The sequence below is a fragment of the Urocitellus parryii genome, chromosome 16 (assembly GCF_045843805.1).
Source record: "Urocitellus parryii isolate mUroPar1 chromosome 16, mUroPar1.hap1, whole genome shotgun sequence".
In the NCBI taxonomy this organism is placed as follows: Eukaryota; Metazoa; Chordata; class Mammalia; order Rodentia; family Sciuridae; genus Urocitellus; species Urocitellus parryii.
This window is the reverse complement of record NC_135546.1, coordinates 13497854-13512073: the sequence shown is the minus strand read 5'-3', so window position 1 is coordinate 13512073 and position 14220 is coordinate 13497854. Positions and strand designations below refer to the sequence as shown.

Below are 14220 nucleotides of genomic sequence, written 5' to 3'. Positions count from 1 at the left end.
GGTCTGTGTGGCTCCCAATTGTGGTTCCTGTTATGGACCAAGCTATAGGGTAATGACCAAACAGATTCCATGTTTCCCTGAGACTCTACATCCTGTAAGAAATGCTTCTCCCATGGGAAAGCCCTGCCTCTGTACCCATCAATAGTTGCTTAGCATAGCATGTTTGACAACACAAAATGGCAATTCTTATACAATGTAAAATTGTTCTCTCTTTGGTTCCCATTTTTCTTGGACAATGTACCCTGTCAGAGATTGATTGTCTAGATGTCAGTAACCATTCTTTAACTTGTACTCAACTAGGGACGTTTTGGCCCACTCCCTTTTCTGCTTATGATTTTAGATCTCATGACACTTGTTTATGGTTTTAAATCATAGCAACAGCCACTTATGATTAATATGATTTTGGACTATAAAAGTTGTATTCAAACCCTGGGAGGGGGTTGAAGGGTGTAGACTTGCAGCTTACCCCTTGGCCTGCCAGCTGGTGGATCTGGACTGGTGGCTGGTAAATAAAGTTTCTGTTTCCTGCTTTAAGATGGATTTATTGCAGTCTCGCTATAACATTCCCATAGCCACTTTAGACCAGATGGTGGGTGAGAATTCTGTGTCTATAATGGTTCTTGCTCTGCTCTTTGAGACTCTCCCTGTGTCCTAGGGATCTGGGTTCAAACACCCATTTAGGTGCATTCATTATGCAATCTATATGTACAAACATGGGGAGGTCTCAAAATGTTGAAGGAAGTAGGTAAATAAACAAATCCCCAGAGTTTTCTCTGTTATTTTGGTACTGGGGGTTTAATTCAGGGTCTATTGCACGCTAGGTAAGCACTTTGTCACAAGTTACATCCCCACCTCCTTTTTATTTTATTTTTAAAATTTTTATTTATTTACTTTTTTTTTTCCCCCTGAGATGGTGTCTTTCTAAATTGCTCAGGTTGGGCTGGAGCTTGCCATCCTCCTGCTTCAGTCTCCCAAGTCTCTGAGATTACAGGTGTGTCCAGCCAGTATGCATTTAATATAACATTTGTGGGCAAAAAAGTATCTATGTTTGTGTCTTATTAAAGAAAAAAATATTCAGGACTACCCTGATAGGTATAGGAACCACTGCAACAGGGGAGAGAGATTTGGCTCAACTCTGAAGGTGGCCTGGGGAAACGGGAATTTATAGCCAGGGGGCAGAGAGGGGAGTAGTGCAAAGAAACATCAGGGGTAAGACAGGATTCTTGTTAAAACAACCTAATAAGATTCTTGTTAAAGACAGACCAGGGCAATTAGGCATCACCTAGGGGATGGTGGAGGGTAAGGTACCCATCAGATAGGATGAAAAGATGTCAACAATGGGGGTTCTGATTAAACCGATTTAACAGGGTTCTTTGCTAAAAGTGGATTTTATCAAAGCACAGGGATTGGCCCTGCGAGATGGTTCTGAAGCCAGAATTAGAAAGGCAGTTAGTGTAGATAGGTAAATCGAGTCAGGTAGGGTCAAGGAGGCCGATTTTGAGTGAGTCTGGGAAGTTGAAGACTGCCCCCTGAGGGATCTTATCAAGAACCTGCTCCTGCTCCCACCAGTTGCCAAGGTAACCAGTCCCTGGAATTTCCCCTCCCTACTGGGAGCTATAAGGTTGTTAATGTGTCCTGTCTACTCCACCCAGCCCTTCCTCCTTCAGCCCATCTATTTCCCACCTTTTGGCCATCCCAGCAAGCATTTCCTGGGCCTAGTCAAGTATGCAGGAAGGAGAAAGATAAAGGGTGAAAGAACAAAGGAAGCCTAGGACATATAAAAAGGGCAGAACACCTCACCTCTTGGGATACCATGGTACCAGCTATGACCCCCTTCTTCCTTGCGAGAAATTTATGTTACCCCCTTTTAAATAAACCCTACTTCCCATATGCTTGCCTCTGCATGCTTCTCTAATGTTCAAACTTCAACATGTGGGGAAGCAGGACTTGTCACCAATAACCAGAGGTATCAGTTCAAGAGTCTGAATAAAGTTTGTTCAGGCAAAGAATCTTTGTTAGTCTACATAGGAAATATTTGGTAGCTATGTACAATACTAACAGTGGTTCTCTCTGAAGAAAAGGAGTAATTTTAAATTAAGATTCTAATTTGAGGGCTCAGGGATATAGCCAGGGGTAGAGTGCGTGTATACACGAGGCCGTCGGTTCCACTCAATAGCACCACCATGACTACCAAATAAATAAATAAATAAAGTTAAAGCAAGAGCTCCCATTTAAAGCCCATATAGCCCACAGGCCTATTTGGAGTCTCCTCAACGCCACTGTGTGACTTGAGACAGATCCATTCACTGTTTTAGGCAGGGGCTTCCTCTTGTGCAAACTGACAAATATACCTCCCTTCCAGAGTTGTGACATGGGTGAGATGTCTTGCTCAGAGTAGGACAGATTATTACAGCCATCACGGAAGGCGACGCGAAGGAGGAAGCATTGGCTTACATTTTGAACTATCTGACAGGCCTGGCCTTGGTCTGTTTCCTGGCTGTCTTTTTCTGATATTCAACAGGCGATGAGATTTTTAACCACGCAACTGCGCGGGAAGACGAGGACCAGAAGTCTGGCGCATGCGCCATGCCGGAACCTTCGGCAGCGCTCCACCCATGACTACAACTCCCGGCAGGTTCCGCGTTCGCCTCAGGCGCGTCGCGAATTGCTGACGTAGCTCAGTAGCGCGGGGAATTTCGAGTAGTAATCTAGCGCGGGAGGCCAGTGGGAGGCGGGCCCCCGGCATCCTGAGGAGAGATCATGGAAACCTTGGCTGAGCCTCGGTGGCCTCCTGGCCTGGCAGTGATGAAGGTGAGATTTTCGGGGACGTGGGGGGCCCCATCTGTCGGTGGGAGGACAGCCCCGCCTTGTGGGAGAAAAGACTCCGCGCGAACTGCCGGCTGGGCCAGGGTACCCGGCGCTCCTCCGCTTCTAGCCTGACGCTGGGCTTTCGGCCTGTTTTCTCCGCTGAGCGGTGACGAGGGCAAGCTTCGGCCGTTGAGGGTGAACCGAGGCTGGCCGTTTTAAGGAACCGGGCACACTGCGTTTCTGTCACCACATTCAGTGTCATGGAGAAAAACAGTCACTAAGTGGTGACACCGACAGTGACAGCTACTCCTTTCAGGGAATTGTCTGTGTGCCAAGCACTATATTATAAACAGCGACCTCGGGCATGATTTGGGGTGGACAGTACGTCAAATAATATTTATTTTTTTTTTTATTTTTGCGGCGCTGGGGACTGAACCCAGTGGCGCTCTACCACTGAGCCCCATCCTTTCTGGTCCTTTTTATTTTTATATTTTATTTTGAGGCCGAGTCGCACTAAGTTTCTCTCCGACTGGCCTCGAACGTCATGTGTTCCTGCCTCAGCCTCCGGAGTTGCTAGGATCAGAGGCTTGCGCCGCCACATCCGGCTTCTAATTACGTTGTAACCATCGCGTAGCAAGGCGGGTGCTCAGCTGTACAGAATCTTTCACTTTTATTCTGACTAGGGGCAAGCCCAGTCTAGTTAGTCCAGTCACACTGTGGCCTAACTCCTCCCTAACAGTTTCTCTTATCCACCCCGCCCTTTTTAAATTTTTTTTTTTTTTTTTTTTTTTTTTAGTTGTAGATGGACACAAAATGCCCTTATTTTATTTATTTGTTTTTTATGTGGTCCTTAGAATCGAACCCCATGCCTGTCGCTCGTGCTAGGTGAGCGCTCCACCACTAAGCCACCACCCCAGCATCCCCACCTCCTTTTAAATCGTACTGGAGATTGAACCCCGAGGGGGTTTACCCCTGGCTCACATCCCACAGCCCTTTTTAATTTTTATTTTAAGACAGGGTCTCACTAAGTTGCTTAGGGCCTTGCTTAGTTGCTGAGGCTGGCCTCCAACCTGCCATCCTCCTGCCTCAGCTTCCCAAGTCATAGGGATTACAGGTGTGCCTCACTGTGTCTGGCCGGCTTTGTTTTGAAAACGGAGATACTTGTGCTATGTTACTGTTGTTAGGGTTAAGCTCTAGAGTTGCTCTTATTTTGTGTTATTTTTGTAGATTTCGTTTTCTGACTTTAAAAAAAAAAGGTGTCCATTAAAATGGGGAAATTTTCTTGTGGCATTTACTATTCTTTGAAATCATTTTTTTTTGAGAGAGAATTTTTTAATAACTTATTTTTTAGTTTTTGGTGGACACAACATCTTTATTTTATTTTTATGTGGTGCTGAGGATCTAACCCAGCGCCCCAGCGCCTGCCAGGCAAGCTCACTACCGCTCGAGCCACATCCCCAGCACCTGAAATCATGTTTTTAATGGCTACATAATATTTTATATGGACTAGTAATGACATTAGTCCTTTTTGTTCGTTCTTAAGTTACATGATAGATTCATAGGGTTCAAAAAAATACATAAAAAATGAAAAGTAAGTGTCTCTCCCACCATGCCCCTCATTTGTTCTGTTTCTTGATCCCTACGAAACATTTATTGCTTTCTTGTGTATCTTTTCAGAAGTTTTAAAATATATATGATAAAATAGAAGACATTCTTAATACCTTCCCCCCATTTTTTTGGTGCTAAGATCAAACCTGGGTCCTTGCACATACTAGACAAGTGTTCTGCCAATGAGCTGCATCCCAAACCCTTCACCCTTCTCTTTTTAAGAAGGTGGCAACTATGTATACTCTCTGTACCTTACTTAAATGGCTTAAACAATTTTAGGTTTCAAGAATAGATCCTTTTCTGTTTGGATTGCATTCCAAGTTGACACCCTTGTATCTAACATTCCAAATTGTCTACTTCTTCATCTCCTTCTGCCATCACTGATCCTATGTATTTCCAGGGCTTCTTCATTTGTCTCTACTATGTTGTACCATGCATAAAGCACTAAACTACTAGTAGAAAGACAGGAATTTTAATCCTATCTTGATTCATGTCCAGCATTATGAGCCAGCTTTGGTACAGTTTTCTCATTTGCAAAGTAAGGGTTTTAACTAAATATTTTCTAATATTTGCCTTTAAAAGCCTCTGATCTGGCTCTTAACCTGTATGATGACTGTGACTCATGGAACCTTTTGCCCAACAGTCACATAGGCCAGGGGATGGGGTCTAAAGAGGTGGAGTAAGAACTGGAATACAGGTAGTAGAGCAGGAACACAGTAGCCCTTTTGTAAAGGGATGAGCATGACACAGGAATCTGTGCAGTGTCACTAGTGTCTGTCCAAAGCAATTTGGATAACCTGATATTTGAATGTGTAACAATAATGGTGGGGGTAGGGTTCTCTATTTGTAAGATCCCTTGCAGTTTATCTGGAGTTAGCTTCTGAATATGTATATTTGAAAAAGAAGTATTATTGAATTGTTTTTGTGAGGGGGGCAGAGAAAAAGTTCTGTGATGATCAATTTCTATGTCTTTCTGATGTGAATATATGTGTTTTTGTCTTTCAGAGAATAGATGATTTACTGCGATGTGGAATTTGCTTTGAATATTTTAACATTGCAATGATTATTCCTCAGTGTTCACATAACTGTAAGTATGTTTTGATTCTGTGAGTTATTAAAAGTAGTGTTAGTTCAGTGCTGATGATATGCACATATACTTATTTCTCACTTTTAACTCTGGTGTCCTGAGATTTTAAGAAAGTCTTTTCCACTACTTTCCTCTTGAATATGAAAGTTCCTGAGTTTTCTACCACTTTCCTCTTGGATATTTTTGTGTTTTATAGTATTTATGCCAATAAAGATTTTGGTTACAATATGTGGTTCTTTTATTTGTCAAGCATTTTTAGATGTTAGACTTAAGAATTTTTATTTTTAAAATTTTATTTATTGAGTCGGAATCTTGCTATGTTGCCCAGGCTGATCTCAGACTCAGGGACCCAAGTGATTCCCCTACCTCACCCTTCCTAGCAGCTGGGACTACAGGCATGCATTACCATGCCTATCTCAGAACTTTTGTTTTTAACAGAATAATGTTTCATCCAAGTAGTAATTGAGATAGAATATTTTTGTTATAGAATATTTTGGTACCAGGGGTTAAACTCAGGGGCACTTGGCCACTGAGTTTCATCCTAGCCCTATTTTTTTTTTTTTTGTATTTTATGTAGAGATAGGGTCTCATGAGCTGCTTAGCACCTCACTTTTGCTGAGGATGGCTTTGAACTTGCAATCCTTCTGCCTCAGCCTCCCCAGCCTCTGGGATTACAGGCTTGAGATAGAATTTTAACATTTTAAAATCTATAACAATAAGAATACAGATGCTTCTTAACTTATGATGGCATTAATCCTAGTAAAACCATCACGAATTGAAAAGTTTTGTAAGTTGAAGATGGTTGAACACATCTAATCTACTAACATCATAGCAATGCAGCACACAGGAGAGTTTTGCCTGTTTACCCTTGTGATTTCGAGGCTGTCTGGTAGCAGTGGCTCTCTCCTGCCACCCAGCATTGTGAGAAAGTATTATACTGCATATTGGTAGCCTGGGAAAAAAACTAGAATTCAAAGTATGTCTTTTAGTTAGTGCATACCAATTTTGCATTATGGTAAAGTAAAAAAATTGTGATTTAAACCATCATACGTTAAGTTGGAGGACTGTCTGAATTTGCCCACTAAGAATTATACCACTGAAAAATATTATAGACTTATCACTTATCTGCTCTGCAATGCTGGAAAGATTGTTATTTATAAATGTTGGCAAGAGAAAAAGATACATTCATACATTGCTGGTGGGACTGCAAATTAGTGCAACCATTCTGGAAAGCAGTATGAAGAATCCTCAGAAAACTTGGAATCCAACCACCATTTGTCCTAGTTATCCCACTCCTTGGTATACAGTCAAGAGGACTTAAAATCAACATACTACAGTGATGTAAGCATATCAATTGTTTATAGCAGCTCAATTCACAATAGCTAAGCTATAGAACCAACCTAGGTGCCCTTCAATAGATGAATAGATAGAATGTGGTACATATACACAATGGAATATTACTTAGCCATAAAAATGGAATGGAATTATGGCAGTTGCTGGTAAATAAATGAATGTGGAGACTATTCTAAGTGAAAAAAGCCAATTCCAAAAAACCAAAAGCTGAATGTTCTCTCTGATATACGGATGCTGACACACAATAAGGGGATATGGAGGGAAGAATAGAAATTCAGTGGCTTAGACAAAGGGGGATAAAGGGAAGGAAGGGAGGTTGGGAACAGGAAAGCTAGTAGAATGAGTTAGACCCAACTTTCCTATGTTCATATATGAAAACACCACCAGTGAAACTCTACATTGTGTACAACCACAAGATTGGGATTCTAATTAGAATAAGTTATACTCCATATATATATATATATATATATATATATATATATATATATATATATATAAAATATGTCAAAATATACTGTCATGTATATCTAAGAAGAACAAATTAAAAAAGAAAAAAAAGGTAGTTATTTATTAAAATTTATTTGTCCTTGTCTTTATGAATTATATGAAATGCTTAGTACATGGGCATTTTTATTTTGATTTTATTTTTCTGTTTATTTATTTATTTATTTTTTAAAAAAATATTTATTTATTTATTTTTTAGTTATTGGCAGACACAACATCTTTGTATGTGGTGCTGAGGATCGAACCCGGGCCGCACGCATGCCAGGCGAGCGCGCTACCGCTTGAGCCACATCCCCAGCCCCACTGTTTTGTTTTTTTAATGCTGGGAATTGAAGCCAGGGCCTTGCCCATGCTAGGCAAATACTCTTCCACTGAGCTACACACCCCTGCACCAAGCACTTTTATGTAACAAATCTAAGCTTGAGATACTTAGTACACAGGAGGTAGTTAGGAATTGGACATCCATCTTCTGGACTATTTAGGTTTATGGTCTTTCTTGTCCTCTATTTTCAAGTTGATTTGTCTTGGAAAGTTAAAAATCCGTCAAGTTAGGCTTAAAACAATGGTTTTAGTGGGAAGTAACTTCAGTGGAAAACATCCTGTAGAGAAACCATAATAAAAAGATGACAGTGGTAGCCACATGGGCTTATAGATATACTTCATATTGACTCTTGAAGCCCCACTAAGTGGGTGAATTTGCAGTTGGCCAATATTTCTTCAGATGTAAAAGTCTGATGATTAATTCTTAAAACGATGCTTATGAAAATAATGAGTCCTTAAAAATGTTATTTTCCTTCAAGACCAAATTCACATTAATAACCAAGATAAATATGGAGAGCTCATTTCTAACTATACTTTAACCTTATTTCTATTTAGATATAATGTACAAATCATATGTACATTTTAAGTTCACATTAAAAGTTCACATTAAAATTACAATTGACAATAAGTTTTGACAAATGTACATGCAGCATATAATGACTGTAATTTAAGATAGCAAACATTTCTATCATCAGATAACATTCTTACCATTCATTTAATGTGGTGCCAGTTAAACCATGTGTGGGTCTGTTTTTGGACCCTTTTCTATTGTCTATGTCATCCTTGTGCCAGTTCCACAGTCTTAGTTACTGTGGCTTTGTAATAAGTCTTGGAATCCCGCATTGTAAGTCTGCTTTGACTCTGTGTTTAGGCTTTTAGTATATTTGCATTTGAAAAGCATCTTCATATACATTTTAGAATCAGATTGTTAATTTCTACAAAAAAGCCTGCTGGAATGTTCATTCAGATAGCACTAACTCTAAAGATCTATTTGGGAGAATTGCCATTTTAACAATGTTGAATCTTCAATGTATGAATATGGTATATTTCTTCGTCTTTTAGCTTTTCAGTTTTCTTAGCAATTTTATTTAGTTTTCACTGTATAGACCTTGAACAGAAACAATTTTTTATATTGCTCTCTTGTTATGTGATTGTGCTAAATTCACTTTTGACATTTGTTTGTTTAATTTTGTGGTACTGGGAATTGAATCCAGGGTCACTTTACCAACTGAGCCACATCCTCAGCTCTTTTTAATTTTTATTTTGAGGCAGGTTCTATAATTTGAGTGACTTTGGAGGCTGAGACAGGCAAGTGCCAATTTTGCCTATCTCAGCCTCCCAAGTCACTAAATTATAGGCCTTTGTTAGCATGGTTGGCAAAACTAGTTCTTTCTGGTATTGGCACTATGATGACATATAGACAGTAGAACGGAAGGGTCCATCAAGTGCTCTTGGTGGCTGGCGTTTCATGTATATTTGAAAAGGATGTCTGGGCTGCTGTTATTGGAAAGTATTCTATGTATGTCAGTTAGGTCAGGTTGGTTGATAGTGATCTTTAAATTGTTCTCTTTTGATTCTCTTTACTGTAGGAAGAGAGGGATGTTGAAAACTCCAACAGTAATTGTGGATTCATTGATTTTTTTTTCCCTTTTACTTCTCTCATGTTTTGCTTTATGTATTTTGAAGTGCATTTGTTAGGTACATACACATTTAGGATTGTTTTATCTTCTTGATGAGTTGACTACATGTTATTAAATATTCATCTCTAGCTCTGGTAGCATTCTTTATTCTGAAGTATACTTTTAAAATACTAACATAGATACTTCAACTTTTTAAGATTAGTCTTTCTTTGGTTTATCTTTTCTGTCCTTTAAACTACTGTTTTTATATTTAATTTGAATATTTTGTAGATAGTGTTGTTTGTGTTTTGCCCTTTAATCCAGTCTGATGATACCTATTTTTACTTGGAATATTTATACCTGCATTGTTTAATGTGGTAACTGCTGGCTTGATACAGGGAGCTATTTACATGTTAATGAAAATTTATTGAATAAAATTATTACCTTAGTCGCACTAGCCACATTTCCAGTATCCAATAGCTACATGTGGGTAGTAGTAACTGTAGTGGCCAGTGTGGACGTAGAATATTTCTACCATTGCAGAAAGTTAATGTAATTATTAATGAGCCTGGGTTTAAATGTACTACTTTTCCTTTTTGTTTTCAGTTTGTCTATCTAGTCTTTCCTCTCTTCCTGCCTTTTAAAAAAATTGTTTTTTTTTAGTATTAACATTTTCCCACAATTATTAATTCTACTTACTTGTTTGTTTTTAGTGGTTGTTTAAAGTATGCATCTTTAATTTATTACAGTCACTCTTTAAACAATACTATGCTACCTGAATAGTGGAAGACTGGAGAATGTAAGATGGTTACAAACATGTACTTCCATTTATCCCCCACATTAGTCAATTTCTACATATTTATAATTTTCCACTTTTCCTTCCACAATTGATTTTTATTTTCATTCCAGTATAGTTGGAAAAGATACTTGGTATGATTTCAGTCTTTTAAAATTTGTAAAGACTTTTTTTTTTTAAGGTTTTATTCTTTTTTTAAATTGTAGTTGGACACAATACCTTTATTTTTATTTATTTATTTTTATGTGGTGCTGAGAATCGAACGTGCTAGGTGAGCACTCTACTGCTAAGCCAGAAGCCCAGCCCAAGACTTGGTTTTTGACCTAATACATGATCTATCCTAGAGAATGTTCCAAGTGTGCTTGAGAAGATTCTATGTTCTGCAGTTGTTGGATGGAATGTTCTGTACCTTCTGTTAGATGCACTTAGTATATCATGTTGTTCAAAATATTACTATTATTATGCTGCTGTCTGGTTCTCCATTTAGTTCTGTCATTGTTCGCTTCATATATTTGGTTGTCTTTTTTTTTTTTTTTTTTTTTGGTACTGTCGATTGATCCCAGGAGCACTTAACCACTGAGCCACATCCTCTGCCATTTAAATTTGTTTAAATTTTAAATTTAAATGGCAGGGGATGTGGCTCAGTGGTTAAGTGAGCCATATTCACAAATTAGTGAATAATTTTTTATTCACTAATTTGATTAGGGCCTTGTCAAATTGCTGAAGCTGGCTTTGAGTTTAAGATCCTTCTGCCTCAGTCTCCTGGGCCCTGGGATTATAGGCATATTCCACCAAGCCTCACATTGTTTGTTTTTTATAAGAGCCAGGTCTTTCGCTCTGTTTTCCAAGCTGTCTGTCTGAATTAGTGGGTTCAAGCAATCCTTCTGCCTCAGTTTTTGAGACTGTATGCACTGTACCTGGCTTTATGTGGCTGCTTTCATGTTGAGTGCATGTATGTTTATAATGGTCATATTTTCAAGGTGAATTTGACTCTTAAATCTTTAAATTCTGATACTTTTTGACTTATAGTCTGGCTATCCTTCTTCTCTTTTGGTTCCTATATACATAAAATGTCTTTGTCTATCCTTTTACTTTCAGTCTCTGTGTGTCTTTAAAGCATGTCTCTTACAGATAGCATACAGTTTTTTTTTTTAATACATTTAATCGTTTTCTGTCTTTTATTGGAGAGTTTAGTCCATAAATATATAATTACTGCAATTAATGGACTTATTGCTGTTTTGCTCTTTGTTTCTGTCTTGTAATTTTTTTATCCCTCTTTTCCTCTCTTGCTATCTTTATAATTCATCATTTTTTTTCTTTAAATAGATGTGCTTTGATTCCTTTCTTATTTTCTTTTGTGAATCTCTGTAGGTATTTTCTTTGTAAAATATCTGATTTACATTTTAAACAGTCTGTTTAAAGCTGTTAATGAAAGGCCAAGGTTTGTTATCGGAGATTAAAATGCACACACACAAATAGAAGTGACAAAGATGAAGCACTTTACTGCAAGCTGGTGCTAGTTTATATAGAAAGTGAGAGTCAGTTATCTTAAACCAGGAAGCTCCCGGTGCCAATCATAGTAAAGGTCAGGTCACTGACCTGTGTAGGTGCACTGTGCACGCATGTCCGCCCTGCATAAGATTCATGGGGGGCATGAACTGTCCACGAGGAGGGCCAATTAGAAGGTTTTCAAAACAACTTGTTATCCGCCCACTGGCAACTTGCCCACCACCATGTTGCATTAGGGGCTCCTTATCTGAAAGGCCCGGGGAGTTCTAGCCACCCACTGGCAATTTGCCTGCCGCCATGTTTGAAAGGCCCAGGGCGTTCTCAGGGAGACTCCCAACAGTTAACAAGTTAACTTATATCTCAAACAAAATCTCTATTCTGTTTTCTTCTATATTTTTATTTTTTAAAACCTCTACTCTTGGCCTGGTATGGTAGGGTACACCCATAATCTCAGCAACTCAGGATACTGAGGCAAGCTTGAGGCCAGCCTAGGCAATTAGTGAGACACCGTTTCAAAATGAAAAGTAAAAAGGGTTGGGGATGTGATTCAGTGGTAAAGTGCTCCTGGATTTAATCCCCAGTACCACAAAAACAAAACAAAAGAAACCTCTATTCTTTTACTTCTTCCTCTCATACTTTGTTAATGATGTTACAAATTATGTATTTCTTCTTGTGTATCCATTATTATATTTTTATAGCTTTTAAAAATGCTTTTGTCTTTTAAATTCCATACCAGAATTAAAAACAATATATACATCAGTTTTTTTCCTGTGAATGTATAATTTTTTTGGGGGGTGCTGGGATAGAAACTAGGGGCATGTACATCCAAGGCAAGTGTCTTACCACAGAGACACTCTCCCTCCTTTAGTTTTTTTTTTTTTTTTTTTAATGATACAAAAGTCCTCAAAGTTTTGGTAGTTGGAGCCAGATCTGTTGATTTGGTATTATCCTGGATTGACTATAATTAGTGATCCTAACTACTAGTCATTTATTGCTACTCCTTAAACATTTCAGTATTTATTATTTATTTATTTTTGCAGTACCTGGGATTGAACCCAGGGGGTGTGCTATTGCTGAGTTACACCCCCAGCCTTTCTTTGCTTTCTTTTCTTTTCTTCTCTCCCTCCTTACCTCCCTCCCTCCCTCCCTCTGTTTGTTTGTTTGTTTCTTTCTTCTTTCCTTATTTATTTTTATATTTTGAAACAGGGTCTTGCTAAGTTGCCCAAGTTGGCCTCAAACTTGATGATCCTCTTGTCTCAGCCCCCTTGAATTTCTAGGTTTGTAGGCATATGCCCAGCTAGATTTCTTACTGACCCAAATCTACTGAATCAATATGATTGGGTATGGAGTCGGGAAACTACATTAAAACCAACAACAGTATCCATAGGTGACTAACTGAGCAGGTGGTTTAGGAATTCTTTTTTTCCCTTTCTTTCTTTTTCATAGTACTGGGGTTGGAACTCCTGGCCTTGAGCATGTCTGGCAAATGCTCTACCACTGAGCTACACCCCTAGCTCTTTTTATTTTATGATAGGATCTCACTAAGCAACTTATAATCCTTCTGCTTCTACCTCCTGAGTAGCTGTGATTACAGATATGTGCTATTGCACTTGGCAGGATATTTTCCCCCCAGTACTGGGGATTGAACCTAGGCTCTACCAGTGAGATACATCCCCAGTTCTTTTTATTTTTTATTTTGAGATAGGGTGTTGCTAAGTTGCCCAGACTGGTCTTGAACATGTGATCCTTCTGCCTTAGCCTTTTTGACTTGCAGTATTGCTCAGGTGACTTCTTGTAATGCAGAGAGTGACATTGTTAATTAAGATAATGAGTTCGGAAAGGAATCTTCCCTCAGAATGATAGTCCCATTCATAATCTGATTTGGGTGGTGGTTAGGTAAAATTTTGGAATTTAGACTTGGGGCTGCAGTGAGTTAAGACTTTTGGGACTGTTGGGAATGTATTCTGCATGTGAGAGGACATGAATTTTGGGGGCCAGGCAATGCTATGGACAGAATTATGCCCTCTCCCCATTCATGTGTTGAAGCTCTAACCCCCACTGAGTTGGTATTGGAACATGAGGTCTTTAGGAGATCACTTGGTTTAGATGAGGTTATGAGGGTGGGACCCTCATGATGGGGATTAGTGCCCTTGTAAGAAGAGATACTAGAGAGCCTGTGTTTTTGTCCTGCCTTGCCCTCTGAGGACAGAGTGAGATGGTGGCCGTCTGTACGCCAAAAAGAGAGCACTTAATAGATACTGGCACCTTGATCTTGGACTTCTAGCTTCCACAACTGGGAGAAAATAAATTTCTGTTGTTTAAGCTATGAGGCAGTAGTATTTTGTTATCACAGTCCAATCTGACTAATATATCTGATTTCTTCCTCTTGTCCTTTATGTTATTGCTGTCATTCATTTTATTTATTCATAAGCTTACATAAGCATGCATATATACACAGACCACCTCCCCCACACAAAACCATATGTAATTCAATATTCTATTGCTATTATTTTATACAAACTGTTCTCTTTTAGAATAATAAGAAAAATCAAAGTGTTTATTTTAATTTTACTTATTCCGTCTCCACTGTTTTTCCTTTATTTATGTAAGTCTGA

General features: G+C 38.8%; 1 protein-coding gene across 1 annotated transcript in view; it reads left to right on the top strand.

Moving 5' to 3' along the window:
- Positions 1 to 2732: 2732 nt before the first annotated feature.
- The window catches only part of Rad18 (RAD18 E3 ubiquitin protein ligase), a 96487-nt gene continuing 84999 nt past the window's right edge, over positions 2733 to 14220 (top strand). The window contains exons 1-2 of the mRNA XM_026383113.2: positions 2733 to 2811; positions 5422 to 5503. Of these exons, the coding sequence (XP_026238898.2) occupies positions 2761 to 2811; positions 5422 to 5503 (133 nt within the window). The 5' untranslated portion in view covers positions 2733 to 2760. The remainder of the gene's footprint in view (positions 2812 to 5421; positions 5504 to 14220) is intronic.